Source organism: Ambystoma mexicanum, chromosome 1q (assembly GCF_040938575.1).
Source record: "Ambystoma mexicanum isolate Mex_15411 chromosome 1q, UKY_AmexF1_1, whole genome shotgun sequence".
NCBI lineage: Eukaryota > Metazoa > Chordata > Amphibia > Caudata > Ambystomatidae > Ambystoma > Ambystoma mexicanum.
In genome coordinates, this window is record NC_090922.1 from 1,416,709,779 (window position 1) to 1,416,731,323 (window position 21,545).

Consider the following 21,545-nt stretch of genomic DNA (forward strand, 5'->3'; position numbering starts at 1 on the left):
ACCCCCTCCTTCTCACCCGTTGAGCCCTTCTCCAACCAGCTGGCGAGACGGGATCGACGGTCCCTCATGGTCCGCTCCGACAAGTTCTTGCAGAACTGGCAGTCCTTCTCTACATGAGTCTTGTCCCCATGAAGACCGAGGCATCGCGAATGCTGGTCCTCCTTAAACACATTCTGCAGCCCGCATCCAGGGCAGCTGCGAAACAGCTTGGGTCCGGGTGACAAACTCGCGTCCTGGGCCATCTCGAAGTAGGCCGCAAATCTTCTGGAATCCTCCCAAAGGTTGATTCGACGAAATCTTCACCCTTGAGGGGCGTAGGAAAATCCTGCAACGGGTACCCGTTAACGGGAGTAAAAACGGTGGAGCTTTAGGCTCGATTAACTGAAAAATGTGAAAATTCACCTGCAAAAAGCGCGAAAACGCAGCAAAAGCTCGAGAGCTAAGCACGAGGACTCCCAACACTTGAACGTGCGGTAAAAATCTGAAGATGGCTGCCAGAGGCGGGGCTTAGGGAGATGGCAGTCATTGGCTGTGGTCAGTATGACGCAGAGATCAGTGATTGGTTACTACTACGAAAGAGATCAGAAACGAAACTGATACTGATTTTTCTTTACCGAGGATTCCCAGCCTGACGACAGGGAATATTCATGAGCATGTGAATCCATGCCAGACCCCATGCTGGAGAATTAGCATCATGGTCTTCCGAAACCTTCACAACCTTCACAACCTCCTGATCATTTGAGGAATGACAGGGACCGGAGGAAACGCGTACAGAAGTGGGAACTCCCAGTCCACTACGAACGCGTCTCCTAGAGCTCCTCTCGGTGGAAATTCCCTTGAGCAAAATCTGTTGCACTTCCTGTTGATACTGGTGGCGAACAGATCCACTTGAGGGGTTGAAGGACTTCCTGAGCTATCTCCCACTCGTGGGAGACTGTTCTGCCTGCTCAGAGCGTCCGCTGTCAAGTTCTTCTCTCCGGCTAGGTGAATTGCCGATAGAGAGATTCCTTCCTGAATTGCCCAAAACCAGAGCTGCATTGCCTCTCTGCACAGTGGCAGTGACCCTACGCCTCCTCTTTTGTTGAGGTAGTGCATGGCCACTGTATTGTCCGTCATTATCTGGACGTTTCTCCCCCGTACAGACGGCAGAAAAGCCTTCAGTGCCAGTCTGATGGCCCTCAGCTCCAACAGGTTGATGTGTAGTCTGGACTCCGATGGAGACCAACGATCGCTGATGGTCAAGTCGTTGGCATGGGCTCCCCACCCCGCGAGTGAGGCGTCTGACTACTGTCATCTCTGGCCATGGTTGCCAAAACAGTTCCCACTTCAAGATGCTTTTCTGGCAGGCCCACCACTGAAGGTCTCGAGCCACCTTGTCTGGAATCTGAAGGCCTGTCATTCTCCCTGAGAATTGCGACCACTGAGTTCTCAGTGTCCACTGAATAAATCTCATTCTCAGGCGAGCCTCTGGCACAAGGAAGATGCAGGATGCCATGAGGCCTAGCAACCTCAAAAAGACGAAGGCTGGGAGACGTTGGGCATTTTGAAACTTGGTGACCATCTGCAGAATATCTTGAGCCCTCACCTCTGGTGGCGAGGCTTTTCCCAGGGAAGTGTCCAGGACGGCTCCAATGAACTGGAGTCTCTGTGATGGTATCATCTGTGACTTCTTTAAATTGCGGGAGAAGCCCAGTTTGTGAAGGAAGTGGCAGACATAATCTAGCTGGATCTGAGCTTGTTCCAAAGATACAGCTCTGATCAGCCAATCACCCAGGTAGGGGTAGACGTGGATCCCTTCCCTCCTTAGACTTGCAGCCACTACCGACATTAGCTTGAAGACCCTCGGGGCGGAGGTCCGCCCAAATGGCATAATTCGAAATTGATGAGAGCCGCCAATTGCGAACCTCAGGTATTTCCTGTAATTGAGATGGATTGGCACATGGAAATAAGCATCCTGGAGGTCCAGAGATACCAGCCAGTCCTGGAGCTGGAGGGCCTGAAGGATCTGAGAGTGAGTTACCATCTTGAACTTGTCCTTCCTGAGGAACTTGTTCAATTCTCATAGTCTCAGTACTCTGACTTTCTTCGGTCTGAGAAAGTAGGGGGAGCAGGGGGGGGGGGGGGTGGGAGTACCAGCCCTTGTTCCTCTCCGCTACAGGTACCGGTTCTATGGCACCTTTCTCTAGCAGGTCTACAATTTCCTGCAAGAGGAGCGGATCTGGAACATTCGGAGAGCTGTTCCCCGGTGGATGACTGAGGGATGCGTAGAAAAGGCAGGCAGTAACCTTGGGCAACTGTCTCCAATGCCCAAGCATCTGACGTAATAGCCTGCCATTCCATCAAATGTTGAGTTAACCTGCCCCCACTGGTGTTTTGTGAAGAGAGTCCTCAGAGCGGTTTGGAGGCGGCTGATGCAGATGCCGAGGGTAAAGAGGCACCTGCTGCTGCTGTGGCTTTTGTATTTTTACCGCGTCCACCTCGGGTGAATTTTATCTGACCCGTTTGAACCGGCTGTCCTCTGCCTTTTCCGAATGCGGAATAGAAGCGAAAGGACTTACCTCTCCAAGAGGTTCCGGAGGGGCGATATGGTGTCTGACGGATTGCAGCTCCTAGGGATTTTGCTGCTGCCTTTGATGTTTGTAGTTTTTCTAAACTGTCATCCGCCTTCTTACCAAAAAAAGAAGAGCCGTCAAAGGGCATATTCAAGAGTCTGCTTTGCACATCTGGAGCAAAACTTTTGCAACCAAGCAAATCTCCAGGTTGTTGTACCTGCCGCCATGGCCCTGCTGCTGCTGTCAGCAGAATCGATGCCAGTTTGAAGGGATTCACACATAGCGTCTTTACCATCCTTGATGATGTTTAGGAATGCTTCCCTTTCTTCTCCCTCCGGGAGGCAGTCAGCGGCTGATGAAGCACACTCCCAAAGTGTGTGGCTGAACCTTGCGAGCGTACAAGTAGCATTGATGGATTTCAACACCATGCTACATGCGGAAAAGACTTTTTTGGCCATAGAGTCATCTCTTATCATCCCTATCCTGTGGAACAGTAGGGTAAGCCGATTTACTACCTGCTGAAGTAGCTGCTTGAACAACCAGACTCTCCGGAGTTGGGTGTTTGGATAAATATTCAGGGTCAGCAGAAGACACCTTATATTTAGCTGATAATTTCTTGTTAGTTAACCGCCGGGATTACCTCAGGTGTTTCCCAGTTTGCCAATATTCTCCTTTGTAATGCCGCATGAAATGGCACCACAGGATCCTCCTGTGGACCTTTGACCAATAAGTCTGTGAGGTCATCTTGCTGAAAAGCAGGTGAGGGTGTGGACCACCCCATAAACTCAATTATCCTTGCCATCAAGGTTCTATAAGGGGTTTCAGCATGTTCACCTTGGTCTGGCAAATTCCACTTCTGAGGAAGTTTCCAACCCACTTGCTTCCTGTAGGGATTCATGGAGGTCTTTCAACCTACCTTCCTCAGAGGTAAATTCCTCTGGTGCAGGAGTTGCAGATCCCTGCAACTCAAAAGGTCTTTCCTGATCTGAATCCTCCCCTTCTTCATAAATAGAAGATAAGACTCTGGAGTGATCAGGTCTTGAAAATGGTATAAATCCCATTTCCAGAGCAGGAGCCAAATTCATCATGATTGGCTGAGAAAACGTCGACGCGGACGTTAAAGGCTTCGAAGCCATCGAAAAAGGTGGTAGAGGCCTCAATGAACTCGAGAGTATCGGGATTCTACTCGAGGTTATCAACGACATTCTCGTACTCGAGGCTCTGGCCACTGGCTGTGAGGTGGCCGTGGTTTTATCCTTTCTCGGCTTCGAAGACGGCGTCGACTCGACAGACCAGTGCGTCGAAGAAGCCGAGAACGGTGTCGACGGGATCTTCGACGACTGCGTCGAAGACACAACTTTGCCTTTACTCGAGGGTTTGTGACGCTCTCGAGTGGCTTCTTTCACCGGGTGCTGCGACTCACAGCTTTTTCATTTTTCGGGTCTTTCACCCAGGGTATCACCCTCAGCAGTCTTCGAGGGGGTCGAGGCTGCTTTCTCGAAGACTCTTCGCATCTTTTTCCTGAATTCCTCCCACTCAGCCTGAGAGCTATGTTTTGTGGGGGCAGGAGACCCTTTTTGGGGAAATGGAAGACGAAGACGAGGAAGGGGATCTTCGACGTCTCTTTTTTGAATGCTTATATCTCGAAGAGTGATGGGAACTGCTGCGAGACCAAGAACGAGAATGTCTTGTGATGGCGAGGAGACAAATGTCTCGACTCCGCCGAGGAAACCTTCAAAGTATTAACTGCCTTACCTCTCTCGAGCTTCCCCTTACGCTCCTTCAAGGCTTTCGCCGTCATGGACATGCAGTCCTCGCACTCCGAACAATGGTGCTCGATTACCAGGCACCATAAACAGATCATGTGAGGATCCGTCAACGACATTTTCTTTCCACAGTCTCGGGATTTTTTGAAGCCGGACCGTGGAGTCGTCGGTTCGGGTGAGGAAACGTCGAGTACGAGTCGGTATTCACGAGGAATGATATATTTGACTGAAGAACTGAGCAACGATATTCCAAGGCCCCACGAAGCGCAGAAAAACGGAACTGCGCAATGGACGCTGCGCAAGTATTTATACGCGTGATGACGTCGGCACAGAGGCCGTCGAGGGACATCGGCTTGAGGGACGTCGACGCGCAGCGCCCTCTACTGAAAAAATGTTTGAGGCCAGCAAGCTGCGAGATGATCTATCAAAGATGAGGAATACGTCGGAGGACACAATCCCTTCGAATTATATTTATTGTACAGTTAGGGGAGAGGGAGAGTTTGGTGATGAGGTCTGCATTATTTTCCCCTTGTTGGTTGCAGAGTCTGATGGAAAGGGAGTCCTTGAAGATGAGGGCTACATTTCCTCCTTTGGATATTTTATGATCCTGTCTGAGGATGGTGTAACCTTGAGGGAGAGCGAGGGTTAGCGATGGGCCTGATGCCTCATGTAACCAGGTTTCTGAGATAGCTAGCAAGTCTAGTTTAAGGGTGGTGATGAGATCGTTGATCTCTAGTCGATGTGCAGGGATGGACCGGGCGTTGGAGTGCGCAGTTCAAGTCTATGTGTGGTGGTTTAGGTGTGGTTTTGAGAGGATGGGTGGGAATGATTGTGTTGGGGTTGGGTGGCGAGATGGGGGATGGCTCCTGTGTATGAGGGAGATGGGTGATAGGTGAGGTGTATTCAGAAGTGGGGTCGGTGATGGGAGTCTTATGGTGTGGTGGAAGTGTGTGGGTAGTGTGCGAGAGCCAAGTCTGTTTCCGTTAATGCTAGATGGGGTGCTACGGCAAGGGATTTGTTGTTTGGTGCAAGCTCCGAGTCCACAGAGCATGGAGATGAAGAGGGAGTGGTCAAGTAGTAGTGTGGCGTGTGTAATGTGTTGGGTGTATTGTGTGGAAAAGAGTGTGGTGGGGTGGTGAATTAGAGGGTGTGTGAGGCCTGAGAGTGTGACACATTGATGAAGGACCAGAAGGTGAGTGTGATGATTATGGTACAAGAACGGATGGTGGAGACGTTGGGCAGTGCATGGGAGGATGCATTGGAGAGGTGCAGTGTAGGTGGCTACTGGTGCTGTAGACCTGGGCTGGCTAGAACAAATAGGCTAGGCTTGCCCCCAAGCCGGATAACAGTATGCAATACAGTGGCCTAGTCAGTAGTAGCACAGTTTAGAGTAGGCTACAATTGGGCAGAAGTGGGCACGAGGCAAAAGCATGAGGTAAAATGCAGTACAGTGGCTTAGTCAGTAATAGCACAGTATAGAATAGGCAGTCTGGGATTAGAGTGCTTTAAGGGAGTAGTTTCTTACCTGTAACTCCATTTCTCCAGCATTGGTATCTTTCATGGATTCACATGCTTAGAATATTCCCCGTCGTCAGACTGGGAACCCTCGGTACACATATATATAGTCATTTCCAATAGGAAAAACTTCTGCCCTATCCCCGTCTGCGTCCTCTACGGGGCCGCCCACGTACGCCCCGTTGGACGTGATGGTATATAAGCCCCGCCCCCGCGGGTCCCTTCAGATTTCGACCCCTCCAAGATAACGGGGGGGAAAACTTGCTTACATACCAATCTTCCACATTGCAGTCCGGGGAGGCCGGAGGGCGCATGTGAATCCATGAAAGATACCAATGCTGGAGAAATGGAGTTACAGGTAAGAAACTACTCCCTTCTCCAGCATTGGATCTTTCATGGATTCACATGCTTAGAATAGATTGCAAAGCAGTAACATCAAGAAGGAGGTGAGAGTGCAATGTAACTTACATTCGTAGAGACACCCCCAAACACTACCGTTTACACCATGTATGTAAGCAACAACTTATTATACTGATACGAAACGGATTTCCGCCATACAATGCTATGTCATATGACTCAGTATGCACCCCTTGCGCACATATCTACCCAACCACTTATGTTTAGGTCAATAAACTATGCACATTCATGTATACACTCTGAAAAACCAGCTGAGGCCAAATAATAATAGGCAGCATTCTTCTTGAAACTTTGGCTTACCTCATTGAAAAAGGTGGCGAAGCACTGCCCTTCCCATTTGTACCTCATCCGCGTGCTGCTTTTCCAGGCAGTAGTGGCGCGTAAACGTGTGCGGAACAGACCATGCCGCCGCCTGGCAGATGTCCGTCAGCGGAATTCCTGCCCATAGAGCCACGGAGGAAGATGTCGATCTCGTGGAATGGGCTCTGGGACGATGTAGTAGAGGTCTCCCGGCCTTGGAATGACACAGGGTAATCGCCGAGGAGACCCAGCGAGCCAGACCTTGTTTGGAGATAGCCTTACCCCTAGCCGAGGGGCCGTAGGCGACGAATAGCTGTCTGGTGGCTCTGATATCTTGCGTTTTTTGCAGGTAAAATTTTAGCGCCCTTTTGACGTCCAGAGTGTGAAGAGCCTTCTCCGCCGTCGACGAAGGAGATGCAAAGAAAGTAGGGAGTACCAGGGTCGAGTGCTTATGATAGACCGACGGTACTTTTGGGATGAATGAAGGGTTAGTTGATAAAATAACTTTGTCCTTAAAGAACCTCAGATATGGAGGGTCTATGACCAGTGCCTGTAGTTCCGACATTCTTCTAGCCGAAGTGATGGCAACTAGGAACGCGAGTTTCCAAGATAGAAATTGTAGAGATGAAGAGGACATTGGCTCAAAGGGAGGCTTCATTAAGGCAGCTAGAACCGTGTTCAGACTCCACGACGGTGGGAACCGTTTTTCCGGAGGGAAGGTTCTAAACAGACCCTTCATGAAATGCTTCACTAGCCTGTCACTGAATAGTGGAGGGGACTGTCTTCTTCTGGTAAATCTCGAAACAGCCGCCAGGTGTACTTTGATTGACGATGATGACAGTCCGCTCTCCGCAAGATGAAGAAGATACGGGAGGATTTGCTCCGGAGTTACTTCCAAAGGTTGTATATTTTGTTGTGTTTGACACCATATACAGAACCTTTTCCATTTGCTTACATATGATTTGTTAGTGGACGGGGCTCTGGCCGCCTGCAGAATCCTTCGGCAATCAGTCGAGACTTTTAGGTTCCCGAACTCCGAGAAGTCAGGAGCCATGCAGTTAAGTTCAGGCTGTCCGGATTGTGGTGCCACACGGTCCCCTCGTCCCTGGACAGGAGGTTCGGTACTTTCCTGAATGGTATCGGCTGATCCAGCGACAGATGAAGGAGGTCTGAGAACCATGGTTGCCTCGGCCAGCGCGGGGCCACTAGGATGACCCGGCAATTGTACCTGTGGATCCCCTGGATCGTCCTCCGTATGAGGGGAAATGGAGGGAAGGCGTAGAGGAACTTGCCTGTCCACGGAAACGAGAACGCTTCCCCCAGGGAGCCTGTTTGGGGCCATCTGCTCGCTAACTGAGCACATTTTCGGTTTCTTTCCGTGGCGAAGAGATCGATCGACGGGGTCCCCCATCTTTCGAAGATTTCCCCGAGTTGAGTGGAGTCCAGCTCCCACTCGTGTATTTGTGACATAGTCCTGCTCAGGGAATCCGCCTGTAAGTTCTTCGCTCCCGGTAGGTGGTATGCCACTAGGGAGATGTGGTGTTTTAAAGCCCAATGCCAGATCTTTTGAGCTTCCTTCGAGAGGGTCCTGGATCTGGTGCCACCCTGTTTTATCAGGTAGAACATAGCTGTCGTATTGTCCGTGAGCACTCTTACTTTTGACCCCTTGATGTGTGGGAGGAAAGATTTCAGGGCCCATCTCACCGCCCTTAGCTCCAGGACGTTGATATGTAGGCGAGATTCGGTCGACGACCACCTGCCTTGGGTTTGGTGACGTGACATGTGTGCTCCCCAGCCCGACAGAGAGGCGTCTGTAATGATGGTGTTCTGAAATTCCGGCTCCTGCAGGGGAACCCCTCTGTCCAGGTTGCGCGCCACTTTCCACCATCGGATGGCTTTGATAACTCGTTCGTCGTCGACTATTATCTTGTCCGACCAGCGGCCTGTGGCCTGCTTCCATCTGTCTGATAGGAACTCCTGTAGAGGTCTCATGAACAACCGGCAGTTCGCGACTAGGTGGATGCACGATGCCATGGAGCCGAGGAGAGCCGCATATTTTCTTACTGACAACCTTCTCTGTAAACGAAGTTGGCTTGTCAGGTGTTTGATCTTCAACAACCTTTCCAGGGATGGTTTCACTAGTCCCGTGTGGGTGTCGAATTGAGCACCTAGGAACTTCAAGCTCTTCGAGGGCTTTAGTGAAGACTTTTCGTAGTTCACTGCAAATCCCAGACGCTGTAGCAGTCGCAAGGTGGTCAATAGGCTGTCGTTGGTCGACGCTGGGGAGGATCCCCTCACGAGCCAGTCGTCGAGGTACGGGTAAACGTGATGCCCTTCCTTCCGCAGCCAGGCTGCTACGGGTGCTAGGCACTTTGTAAAGGTTCTTGGGGAGGACTTCAGGCCGAAAGGGAGCACAGTAAATTGGTAGTGTGTTTGGCCGACTAGGAACCTCAGGAACCTCCTGTGGTGAGTGCGCACCGGAATGTGAAAATACGCATCTTGGAGGTCCAGAGACGCCAGGAAATCGTTCTTTTGGACCGATCTGATTACCTCCTGTAGAGTAAGCATCTTGAACTTTTGACTCAGCAGGGTTTTGTTGAGGTCCCGTAGGTCGAGGATGGGGCGCCACTTCCCGTTTGGTTTCTTTACTACGAAGCAGCGTGAGTAAACCCCTAAGCCTCTCTGTGAAGCAGGGACTAACTCGATGGCGCCTTTTTTTAGCATGAGCGCAACCTCTCGACGCAAGACGCTTAGGTGTGGTTGAGACAGGCGTATCGGTGGACGTCTTGGAGGTCTGGATTTGAATCTTAGGGAATGTCCCAGTCTCACCGTGTCCAGAACCCACCGATCTGTCGTAATTGACTCACATTCCTCGACGCAACTTGACACTCTCCCTCCTAGAACGTCATTGTTGATCTTTTTGTTTTCCCGTCGACGACGAGTAAGTGGGACGTCTCTTAGAGGCCTGGAAATTTCTGCGTCGGGTCGAGGACTGTGAGGCGCGTCTATAGCCTTGGGACGGATATGAAGACCTCCCGAATGCTCTATCCCTGGATCCCGCAAATCGTGCGTTTCCCGTAGCTCCTCTAAAGGGGCGAAAGGAACGAAAGGGCTTACCGCTTTGGAGAGAGCCCAGCGAGCGCGCCGTCTCAGAGTCCTCCTTCATTCCTTTCAAGGCCTCATCCACCTTTTCGCCAAACAGGTGGTCACCTTCGAAAGGCATGTCGACGACCTTATATTGCACCTCGGGTCTAAAGTTGGTGCACTTGAGCCAGGCCTGGCGTCGTAGAACCACTCCGTTGTTAATTTGTTTGAACCCCGAGTCTGCCAGGTCCACCGCTATATTGATAGCATGGTTCGAGGCTTCTTCTCCTTCACGAACCAGGGACATAGCTGATTTTCTGTGTTCTTCTGGGAGGTGGTCCAAAATGGGTGCCAGTCTGTGCCACATCTCCCTGTCATACCTGGCCATGATTGCCAGGGAGTTCGCCGCTTTCACTGTTGACGCTCCCACTGACAGGATCTTCTTACCGAAAGCGTCTTGGCGTCTAGCTTCGGAGTCCGGCGGGGTAGAGCACTTATGCTGGGCCTTTGCCTTTCTCGTCGCCGCCGCCGATACCACCGAGTCAGGCGTGGGTTGCGCAGAGAGGCATTTTGGCGTCGAATCTGGAACTTTAAATTTTTTCTCTACGCGGCCTTTGACCGCAGGTTCCGAGAATGGATGCCGCATAGTTTGGACGCCCTCTTTCCATACGTGGTCCAGTATCGGTATCGAAAAATACAGAACGCCTATTCTTGCCCATGTGGTCAAAGAGGAAGCAGTCCTTCTTTTCTTCTTGTTGGGTCAAACCGAACTCCTTGCAGGCCTTTTCCATCATGGAATGGAAGGCCCCTATGTCATCCGGTGGAGATGGGTGAATGGGACTTTTCGGAGGATCCACCTCCACATCCGAAACCCATGACGGGTCTCTCGACGGCGAGAGGGAGATATCAGAAGCTGACCCCTGTTCAGAGAGGGAGTCCGAGAGCTCACCTTCTTCCTGGACTGTTGGAGCAGTTGGGCCCACGACCGATCTAGTCGGGCGGTGTGAAGGTCCGGGCTCGTCGACGAGGGGAGTCGTCGGAACAGGTGGGAGCCTTTCGTCCAGGGACTTCAAGAGCGAGTGTAAGGAGGAAAGTACCTCCATGGAGAGAGTAGCCTGGGCGTTTGGAGGCTGGGTGAAAACTTGAGAGCAGGTTGCACCAGAAGGAAATCTGGGCCGTAGCCCCAGGTCTTCCGGGCTCACTATTCTGAAGCCGTCGTCTTCTTTGGAGGCGATCGAAACTGCCTGTTCTTGTAGCAGTGTGTCGGGTAGCCCCATGTCGAACGCTTCTGGCCTCCAGGCCTGGAACTCCGTCGACGAGGGAATCGTCGTCGACGATGAGCCCGTTTGAAAGGCGGGGGACTGTGACGGAGTGGGCACTTGGATCGTCGCCGTCGTCGACGGAGGGCCTGCAGGTGGCTTAGGCGGTCCCGCCTTCGCGGAGCTCTCCCTGCGTTTATCCGCCTCTCTACTCGTAGCTGATCTTTTCTGATCGCTCGAGGAGGATTTTGGCCTGTCCTTATCTTTCTTCGACGAAGAAGAAGAAGAAGATGATTTCTTCGTCGATTCTTTCGATGAGGCCTTAGAGGAATGACTTCGAGGCACGTCCTTCTCCGTAGGTCGTGATTTTTTGGCCGGAGGTTCCGACGGATGTGAGCCTCGGGAGGCTTCTGATGTTTTCGCTGAGGCGATACTGCGCACCGATCCTACCTCCGACTGAGGGTACGCTCCAGCGCCGTCGTTCAGCCACGAGACCAGTCGCCGATTCCGGTCCTTCAGGGTTTTTTGGGAAAACCCCTTGCAGATATCACATTGGTCCGCCGAGTGGTGGGGGTGAAGGCAGTAGATGCAGTCAAGATGGCCATCCCCTTCATAAACCTTCTTTAGACCGCACGTGGCACACGGGCGGAAAAGAGGCTTACCCGACATTATTGCCAGACCAACTAACAAAACTCGTAGGAGTTAGAAGCGGACCAAACAGACAAACTCGCAGGAGTTAGAAACAATCGATAAGTATTTGAAGAAAATACACGAGGAGATCCCACTATCTTTGGAGACGGTTGAAATCTGAAGGGACCCGCGGGGGCGGGGCTTATATACCATCACGTCCAACGGGGCGTACGTGGGCGGCCCCGTAGAGGACGCAGACGGGGATAGGGCAGAAGTTTTTCCTATTGGAAATGACTATATATATGTGTACCGAGGGTTCCCAGTCTGACGACGGGGAATATTCTAAGCATGTGAATCCATGAAAGATCCAATGCTGGAGAACAGTGAGTTGTTCAGATGGGTTGGTGTACTGGTGTACCTTAACGTTTAGATGCTAGAGGCATACATGGGTACTAGGGCAGGCATAGCTAGATTATTGGTGCATGCCTTAAGTTGGAACTGGGCTGGAGACATGTTCCCAGATTCGTAACTATCACTCTTAGTATTCCTCAGTTTAAAACATTACATATGCATTAACTGCAAGCACAGTGAATAGGGAGGATCACGTAAAACACAGGTATTGCCATGTTGTAGTGAAGAGCTATAAAGGTGGTGTTTTTACTGAATCATTACCATTAGCAAGTGGCGTCATTGCAGGTTGTGCTCAATAGAGTAATTGGGCCCGAGAGCGGCATGAGCAGTATGTTGGCTTGGAAGTTCACTATGCGCGCTGCCTGCATTCAGCATTCCATACATGGGGCTTACCGATGGCGGCAAAGTGAGGTGGCAAGGTCGGTAGAGATGAACGTTTGTACTCGTTCAGTACTGCTGGGTAGGCACAATGAAGACAGCGTGCTGGCAGTGATGGGGGACAGCGGACAAATGTTTTGTGGCGCTGGCGGCTGGACGGTCTGGACAGGTACAGGACAGGGTATGTCCTTATTTCAGTGGTCGTTCGTTCAGTGGACCATCAGACCATTACATTAGCTGCCCACTTAACTGGTGCACCCAAGCACCCTACTCTCTCAACTGATCTGGGCTGCGGTCCCCGAGGGCGTTCAACCTACCAGCGATTGAGGTCATACCAATGATATATAGAGCGGTATATAAATGCCAAATAACACCAACCGTCTGTAGCAATCCCTCTTCATTTTGGATGAAAATGGCAGATGTCCCATCAGTCCTCTTCATGGTTGGGATGCAGACATACATCTAGTGTGCTTGTCCTTCACATAGATGTTCTGCAAGCCACACCAGGACTAGAGCCTGAAGAGACTTCTCCTGCCTTCCTTCGACATGGCGCGAAGTAGGCCTTTCCACTTGATCTAGTTGTGCAGATCTTCGAAACTTAACAGCCAACACAGCCCCGTTACCACAGCTACTAGACGTCGGCCGTCTTTGAAATTTCATCCAAAAGAACTATTTTAGGAGTGCAGTATGACCCGGTCTTCAGCGATTGCATAATGGGTGAAAGGCAGTAATCTAGCTTTTGAAGCAATACTGCTTCCTTCTTTTACCGAGGATTCTGGCCTTCCAGGGAATATTCTATATTATTATTCATAGGAATGTGAATCTAAACCAGACCCCATGCTGAAGAACTCTACAGGCGCATGGCTTGGTGCTCACATCACAGCTCACAACACTCACCCTAACTTTAAAATGTTTGTCATACTAACTTATTCAAACAGCTTAGGTTTTTGGATGAAAGTATACAATTGCTCGAACATCAGCCACTCAAATGTGGTACAAAGACTTTTACTTCTCGTTTCTGGAGAATTTTAGAAGGGCTGGGGCTCGGTGTGAGCATGCCCAACCCCCAATACAGAAACACTGTTAGGGAATTATTTCTGTATACAGGAAAAGATACCCTACAAGAGACACCAAATAAACAATGCACAGAAAGGATTGTACCTCCTACTAACCAGTAATAAGCTGATGAAGCGTTTTATACAAAATGCATGGCAAAGAGTCCACAGTTCTCAGCCACTACCTCACCATTACGCAGGGGTTATTTCTGCAATAAATGGCAGGCCTATGTTTTATCTAACAGAGCTGGCATTAGCATCTCTTAGTGTTGACCTGCAGCTGGTGAAAATCATGGCATTGGAGTGTAGCAAGGGCGTTTGGCCTTGTGGATGTAAAACTTGAGGCAACTTCGATTGCTTTGTGTGTTAAAGTGTGGGCACAGTATGGCATACTCGTCCGAGCCACATACACAAATTGTTCCAGGTATATGTGCTGTTACATATGGGAGCACAACATAGATGCCATTAACCAACCGGGTGGTGCCATGTGCAGCGAACAAATCATTGCTGCACACAAAACTGCATTGATTTGCCATGGACTTCTGTTTAGATGGGGACACACAATGAACTATATATATATATATATATATATATATATATATATATACACACACACACACACACAACTGCATGGCAGCATACCTGCCTACATTTCTAGACTAGAAGCCTGGGGAATGACGTCACAGATGCCCGGTCCCGTTTTCGGCAAGACTCATTCACCCTCCCGCACACATTTTACAAAAAAATAAAATGTATGTCAATATGAGCGCCAAAGGAAGTGGCTATATACACATCATTTTGCCCCAAAAGGCCGCTCCCAGTGGCCAGAAGCCATGTCCTCCATTGTGCGTTCTTGCCAATTTCATCTCTTTAATATCTGAAAAATGTGTCATCTTCTGACCGCTTTTTCCACTATGATACTACAAATGATCATCCTTTCCCGACTTAATTACTATTCCTTATATACTTATTATTCCACTTCGCTAAATCCTTCACTCCGCAGTCTGGAAACCTTTGTCGCACTTCTATTTCTCCACATCTTCACTAGCATCCTATGACACTAAGGTGTGATCTTTTGCCAAGTCTGTTTTCAAGCGTATTCATGTCCTGTCCATCCCCCCCACCCCCAACCACTGCCTTATCTCAGCACCTTGGTTTCTTTGCATCAGCCTTCCCACAACCTCCACTGCTCAATTTCTTCTGCCCGTTCCCAATCCTCCCTGTACAACCTCATGGTTCAACTCCTACCTACTTCTAGCTCCCAAATTTGGTACTCCCTCACCTTGGCTATTCGTTCCTGTCCCTCACTTCTCAGAAACGTCTCAAATCTCATCTTCAATCACCGGCTTCCTAGATTATTTATTCCTTCACAGTTATTTTCTTGGTGTAGTCTGTCAATTTATATTTTCCTTGGTCTAGCGTTTGGATAAAAGCACTACACAAGATTCATAAATAAAATGCCCTCCCACAGCACAGAGTGTCCATAGGTAAAAACAGCAAAATAAGTTTAACTGCTTGCTGGAGTTTCTCATTTTGAATGGGGAAAAGAGGTTGTTCAAATTAATGCTCTGTGGCAGATTGTTTTCTTGTTTTGTTTTCTCGTTTTCAGAATAACCAGATCAATTGCACAATGTTATGTAGAGCGTTCTCCCAGCAAAATGATCGCCCCACAACCCTAATTTGAAGACTGCCTTAGGATTACTCCGTTTGGCTTCTGCAGCATTACAGGGATGAAAATAAATTTGAGAAAGCTACTTTGAGACGACCAAGTTTAAAGATCGTCACCAATTACAGACTGCATTTGCTCTAAACGACTTCTACAGCATTTGTGACCAATACCAAATTATTGTAATTTTACAATGGACAAATTTAAAGAAACAAAACCCTTCGATGAAACATGAAACAGTTGCCTTTCGGGGAAAATGGAGGGAGAGTGGATAGAAGAACAGCCCATTATTGAAAAAGCAGCTTTCTTGAAGTTCACCCTTAAGTATTATGAACAAATAGTATATGTGAATAATGCAAATGATCCAAAACAGGATTTTCTCTTTGCTTAGCACATTTAACAATATTACTATAATTGAATTGGGCAGTGCCACAAAATTACCCAATATTGCAGTCTTACAACAGATAGCAGAACATAATTTACCGTAATGAGGAGACACTTGCTCTCTTTCTGGGCCCCACAGCATCCAAGGAACCCGAGCAGCACAAGCACGGCGCCAATGGCAATGAGGAAGTAGCCAACATTCACAAACTGGTTCAAATCGGAGGCAAATGCGCCAAATATATTGAGGAATGATTTTGAATCCACTGTGACCCAGATACCAACTCCCAGCAGCGTACCTCCGCCAAGCTACAGAGAAGACATACAAAAAGAGGGGAAAACATGGTTAAATAGATGCTCTAATGTATTTATGCATTTAATACCAACATATTTGGAGTTTGGGCTTGGCAGCACAACCCAGATGATTGCATTCAAGCATAAATCCAAAAGCTGTGCAATCTAAAGTTTGGGATCTGCATGATTGAAATACAAGTAAGTACCTTACAAAGCTCATATATACTCTTAGGGTGTCTGTGCATAACAGCACGTGCACAATATTGCTTACATTCTGCACAGGGATAGGAAAAGGAATCCTATCCCCAGACATCCAGTGGACTCCAGGAGCGATTGATGTTGCAGCCATTTTATCCTCTCATCCTAACCCAGAGGCTATCCAAATCAGCATATATGGCTCAAGGTGTCAATCGTTTTAAATGTTAGTGTGGCTTTTGTGAAAAACAACTAGTGTACATTACACACTCCACGATTCAAGTCTACAATCTCTTTGATCTCTTATACAAAGCAGGTGGGTATTTCGACAAAAGTGTACAGGAGTGCACCAAACTACCCATCTGCAAATACTAACTTATTAGAAACTAATGCATATGCTTATTCTAAGTTTCCGTAATCTGCTTCACGAAGTAAGGTGTAATGTTAGATACACTAGGAAGTGATTATTTCGAAAAGTGCATTATCAAATTAATTTGTTTTTACAGCCGTTTTCGGCAAAACCAAGGCTTCATCACTACTCGTGCAGAGGTCTGCAATGGTTAGGGCGTGCTAGAGCAAACACGCACCCACAACATGACTCACCTACATAGGAAGGGAGAGGTGCAGAGAGGGAGCTCCATATCAGCTTACGATAACGTCAGGGACTGCTAGTAGCACCTTAAAACTCACAGATGTACAATGCAACAATACATGCAGAGGATCTGGGAACATCGATTCAAGTTAAAGCATAAAAGCAAACCCATTTGCATTTGCAAATAGCGACAAACCAGAAATGTGCAATGTATACATTATATAGTTCAGTTCGCTTGTACCATGTTAACCAGGAGTTCAACAGAATGTTGATCCAGAAGATAACGAGTTGATACCTTAATCAGGCCATATTTGTGAGCTTTCGTGGAAGCTCTCCACTTCCCCATGCAGAGATGGAAGTTAACAGTTGAAAAACATCACAGCATTACAGTTTACATAACCCCTCCTGCAGATAGCCAGTAATCTGCACCTGTCTGTACCACACTTGTAGCTTTGGTCAGAGAGGCATGCATTTGTCTAAATGGTACACTTAAGTGGGGTAGGGGTCAGTGAAGCTGGAGGGCAGGACCAAAACAAACAAAAAAAACAAACACAACAAAGCAGTCAACTCGGTTAAGAGGGCTCTAGGGAAGGAAGTAGGGGATGGTTAGGTGTCTTGTAGGTGCCGTTCAGTTGAAGCTCGGTGTGTCTTTTGTAATGGGAAATATCTTTGTGCGTATTCTACAAGTTGAATATATAGAAACGTGCTTGCTAAATCAATAATGGCACATGCGACTGCCCTTTTTCCAAAGTATCAATTTTATATTATATATGTACAGCAGTTAGAAGATGGATACATTGGGTATGAAGCACTATAACAAAAGGGATATACTTTAAAAAAAACAGTCTGACATCTAAATGAGCAAGTCATCCGTATATAAAACAATCATAACTAATATTTAACTATGTCAATTTTCTAATTTAAAAAAAAAAAAATACATGAAAAACCGAAAGTCAAGATTACAAGGGCGTTTTTCAAAAGCTTATTTGGTCATCAAATCAGGTGGGCCAAAGAAGGATTCAAATATCTAGTATTTCAGATCACAAAGAAAATTCGGTAGTTATTGGTCAATAAAGATTAAACAAGGTATCAGAAGGCAATAGATTTGAAAAACGGTACCCCACTCTATGGGGCAAAACTGGCCCCATCAAAAATGCTCTCCTCCCTACATTGCAACTATTGCACATGCTTCCGATGTCTTTCCCTAAAATAACACTGAAAGATATACAGAAAGTATTCAATGAATGCACGCAGGGTGCTGAATCAAGGCCATGTCATCTCAATGACCATCTTGAAATTTACAGTAAAGGAAGGCAGATTCGGTTTCCCTATTCGGAAATTGATCACAGCATCCCATTGTGTGGTTTGATGGATTAATGTGTGCCCAGGATGGTAGACTATTGAAACACCCAGCATGGGCAGCTATTGAAAAAAAATGCAGCGTCACCTCACCCTATTGACCGTCTAGCAACAATAAATCTCCCCCCCCCCCCCAAAAAAAAAAAAAAAAAAAAAAAATGGTTCCACCATCAAGTCTGGAAGATTGCCACAAAAACTGAATATGAAAAGCCTACATTCCAGATGGCTGGAATCTGGAAACTAAAACCGTAATTTCAAACTACCTGGCTAAATGAAGCAAGAGGATTGGCCAGCAATACTACAAAGACCCAAACCTGCCCAAAGGCTGTGAGTGAAGGCCAGTAACAATCTCGGCTTCTCACTGCAATAGACGCAGCCCAGCCCAGGCACAACCCGCTCCAAGCTGACTCAACCTAAAAGGTAAGCCTGAAGCGTACAATTGTACATCCAGCTCCTAGGTTGATGTTATGGGGGCTTGCACACCTGCTCTGCCAGCGTCACTATCCCGTCACCTGCTCCCACCAGTAGTCCTTTGCCAATCTCCTACGCGGATAAGTTCTGTAGACCTCCACTGCCCAACCTGCCGGCCATGAAGGCAGTGCCCCCAAAGGTCAACCACATAGCCGTGGTAATGTGCAACCTCCGCAAGGCTGCCAATTCTCACACGCACCTAGACCACAGCCCCGACTGCAACCCTGGATCAGGGGATATGGCAGAAAACTACACCCAATCCTTACCTCATCATTAGGCCCTCCAACACGCTTGCATGCAGTTAGCGAAGGCAAGCGTTAGGCTCTCCCTGCCATCAATATCTCACGGCATACCCTTACCCACCTTACTGAACTGTGAGGCAGCGGTTTGACTACACTACACCAGTCACAGTCTTGATTCAAGTGATCTCCCAGACCAATCTTAGATACCGATTAGAGCTAAGGAAGGCACCACCCCCACACTGCCACCCATGTTAAGAGCCCCTAAGCTCACAGAAGTATTCAGCTGCGATTCCTCTATCATTGCAGCATGGAACAGCAGGATAGGCTACAGATCTACCAAATACAGAACTCCCAGCAAATACGGCTAGAAGGAATCATCATCACCTTAGCCTAAGAATGCGACCCAGCTACCTCTCTCATCCACCCCCAACACTAGAAGTCCGCCTTATAAGAACCCTACAAACTACAACCACCCCAGACTAAATCCATCTAGGGGCAGCAGTCATACTCGGGGAACCAAAACGCAACCCACCACTGCTCCCATCAGTCTCCACCTCCCCAGAAACACCAAAACAACTTACACCCAGGCCTCACCCATAAACACCAAGACCACCTTACCTAGCAGCACCTACACATAAACACCTAAGCCCCACACTACACTACCAACACCGAAAGCAGTTTTCCACACTGCTCAAAAGGAGCCCTCATCAATGCTTAATCGCTCCCCGCCATAGAAATCAATGACATAAAATCCCCTTTAAAAATAATTAACTAGATTTGCTAGCCATCATGTAATCCTGGCTCCACCAAGCCTCAGGCTCTGCGCTATCCCTAACCCTGGCTCTTCCCAAAGGCTTCACTCTACTTATATGCAACAGAATGGATATGGGGGGTGGAGAGGTTGCACTAATCTTTAGCGACTTCCTGCAAATCAGACCCATCGACAGGCCTATGGATGGGGAATTGCGAGCTCCTCTGTGAAGCTTACATCTTTCTCAGATTGAACCACCATTGACATTATCCATTGACCCCCCCCCACCCCCCCACCCCCCAGGCCCTACCTCCCGTTTTTGAGGCCAACCTCTTGCATAAGATTGGTGATAAATCAAGCCTACATCGAGAATCGTACTACTTGGGGCGTTAATCTAGGCCTTCATGACCCTGCAGACAACTGCTACAACCGTTGCAAATACACTATCAGACTTAGGTTTCAAACACTGTTCCGGCCCCTACGCACACCAAATGTAGAACACTAGACTGGATAGTCGACCTGAATGGCCAGATCACCACACCATCAGCTTCTCCTACCCACAACGAAAAAAAAAAAAGAAAAGTATTCAATCCAGGCTTTGCCCCCCACCCACTAACATGTCCTGCAGCTCCCATAAGATATCCAAAGTAACTATCTGCCCCCTCCTTACCCCTCTCTGCCCAGAACACCGTAACTCTACAGATCAAACATCCTTGTAGACACCAACACACTAACCAAAAGCAGTAAACTTGGTGCACTACTACTCTCTAGGAAAGCCAAACCAACAAGTCACATCAATGCTTGCTTTACCCTAGAACTCCTGGCTCTGCGTATGCAAAACAAAAAATGGAATAAAAAGACATGCAGAAACCATCTGGGGAAAAAGCTCCTTCAGTCATCACAACCCAACAGCCAAAACCCAAAACCGTTTTTACCCTGAAAACCAAAGAATCATCACAGCGAAAGCAGGCACCTAAAACAAAAGAATAGCATACGGACACTCACAGGGAGTTGGAGTCTCATTCCTCACCTCCCCAAGCCCCATCCCACCCACTATCACAAAAGATGACAACTGGTGCCTCAATGGCCAGAGCACCATGCGCCAGAGAGTTGGCACCCTGCGCCTGAAAATTGAAAAGAAACTAGCCTTAACCATATAACGCCAGCCTCCCCACATTACCTCAACCAAACCGCCTAATTCAACTCAATTCCACTTCAGGGAAATCTCAAATGGAAACCGTCAACATGCTTAAAAACCTAAAACCATCTAGATGTCCAAAGGGACATCTGCCCAGCCAACATCAAAGACTGCTTAGAAGCCCTAGCAACAAATACGCCTCATTCACCTCTAGCCTGGTCGCGGCCAGCCTCAAAGAATCATGGGCCCTCACATTACTAAAAAAAAAAAAACAAACACACAATCGACCCTTCAGTTTCAAACAACTACTGCCCAAAAACAGTACCTTAGCTGCTAAAGATCTTGGACAGGGCGGCATACATCCAGATACAACCATATCTAGAAACCAACCACATCCTAGAGATACGCCAAACTGGATTCAGACCCGGACACAGCACAGAATCAGCGCTCCTGGACCTAAAAAAAAAAAATAATCAGCTAGACACCTTTAGAGATTAAGGTAAACTAGCGCTCTTCCTCCTACTTGACCTCTCGGCTGCCTTCGACCTGGTGGATCACAACACCCTTTGCCGCCACCTCACTGACGCAGCAAACTTCTGACATGAAGCGATAGCCTTAGAAAGCAGATCCACAAGTGTTCTCAAATCTTGCCAGTGCACCACCAATACCCACCCCTTGGGGTGTCCCACAAGGGTCTTGCATCTCCCCTTCCCTCTACAACATTTTCACCAAGTCCCTATTCGCCCTCCTGGATGACATCAGCATATCCTACACAAACTATGCCGATGACACTCAAATCTTCCTCCCAACATCTGGTATTGATTATAAGGACTCCTTCACCATCAACACCACCTATGCATCTGTTCAAACCTGGATGACAAAGAACTATCCGTGTCTAAACGACAAAAAAAGAAAAAACATCCGATTGGTGGGATCTCCTGCCTTGCTGAAGAAACTTGACCCACAGTTCATCTCCTTCACCATAAACGGGATACAGAACCCCGTCTCAGCCTCACTAAAAACACTGGACGTCCATCTAGATGCATCCCTCTCCCTCTCTAGACAGGCTAACGCGATCGCCTCATCAGC

At 48.3% G+C, this 21,545-nt stretch overlaps 1 protein-coding gene across 1 annotated transcript in view; it reads right to left on the reverse strand.

Moving 5' to 3' along the window:
• TSPAN1 (tetraspanin 1) overlaps nt 1–21,545 on the reverse strand; it is a 283,028-nt gene that overhangs the window by 94,048 nt on the left and 167,435 nt on the right. The window contains exon 3 of the mRNA XM_069642288.1: nt 15,517–15,723. Within this exon, the coding sequence (XP_069498389.1) occupies nt 15,517–15,723 (207 nt within the window). The remainder of the gene's footprint in view (nt 1–15,516; nt 15,724–21,545) is intronic.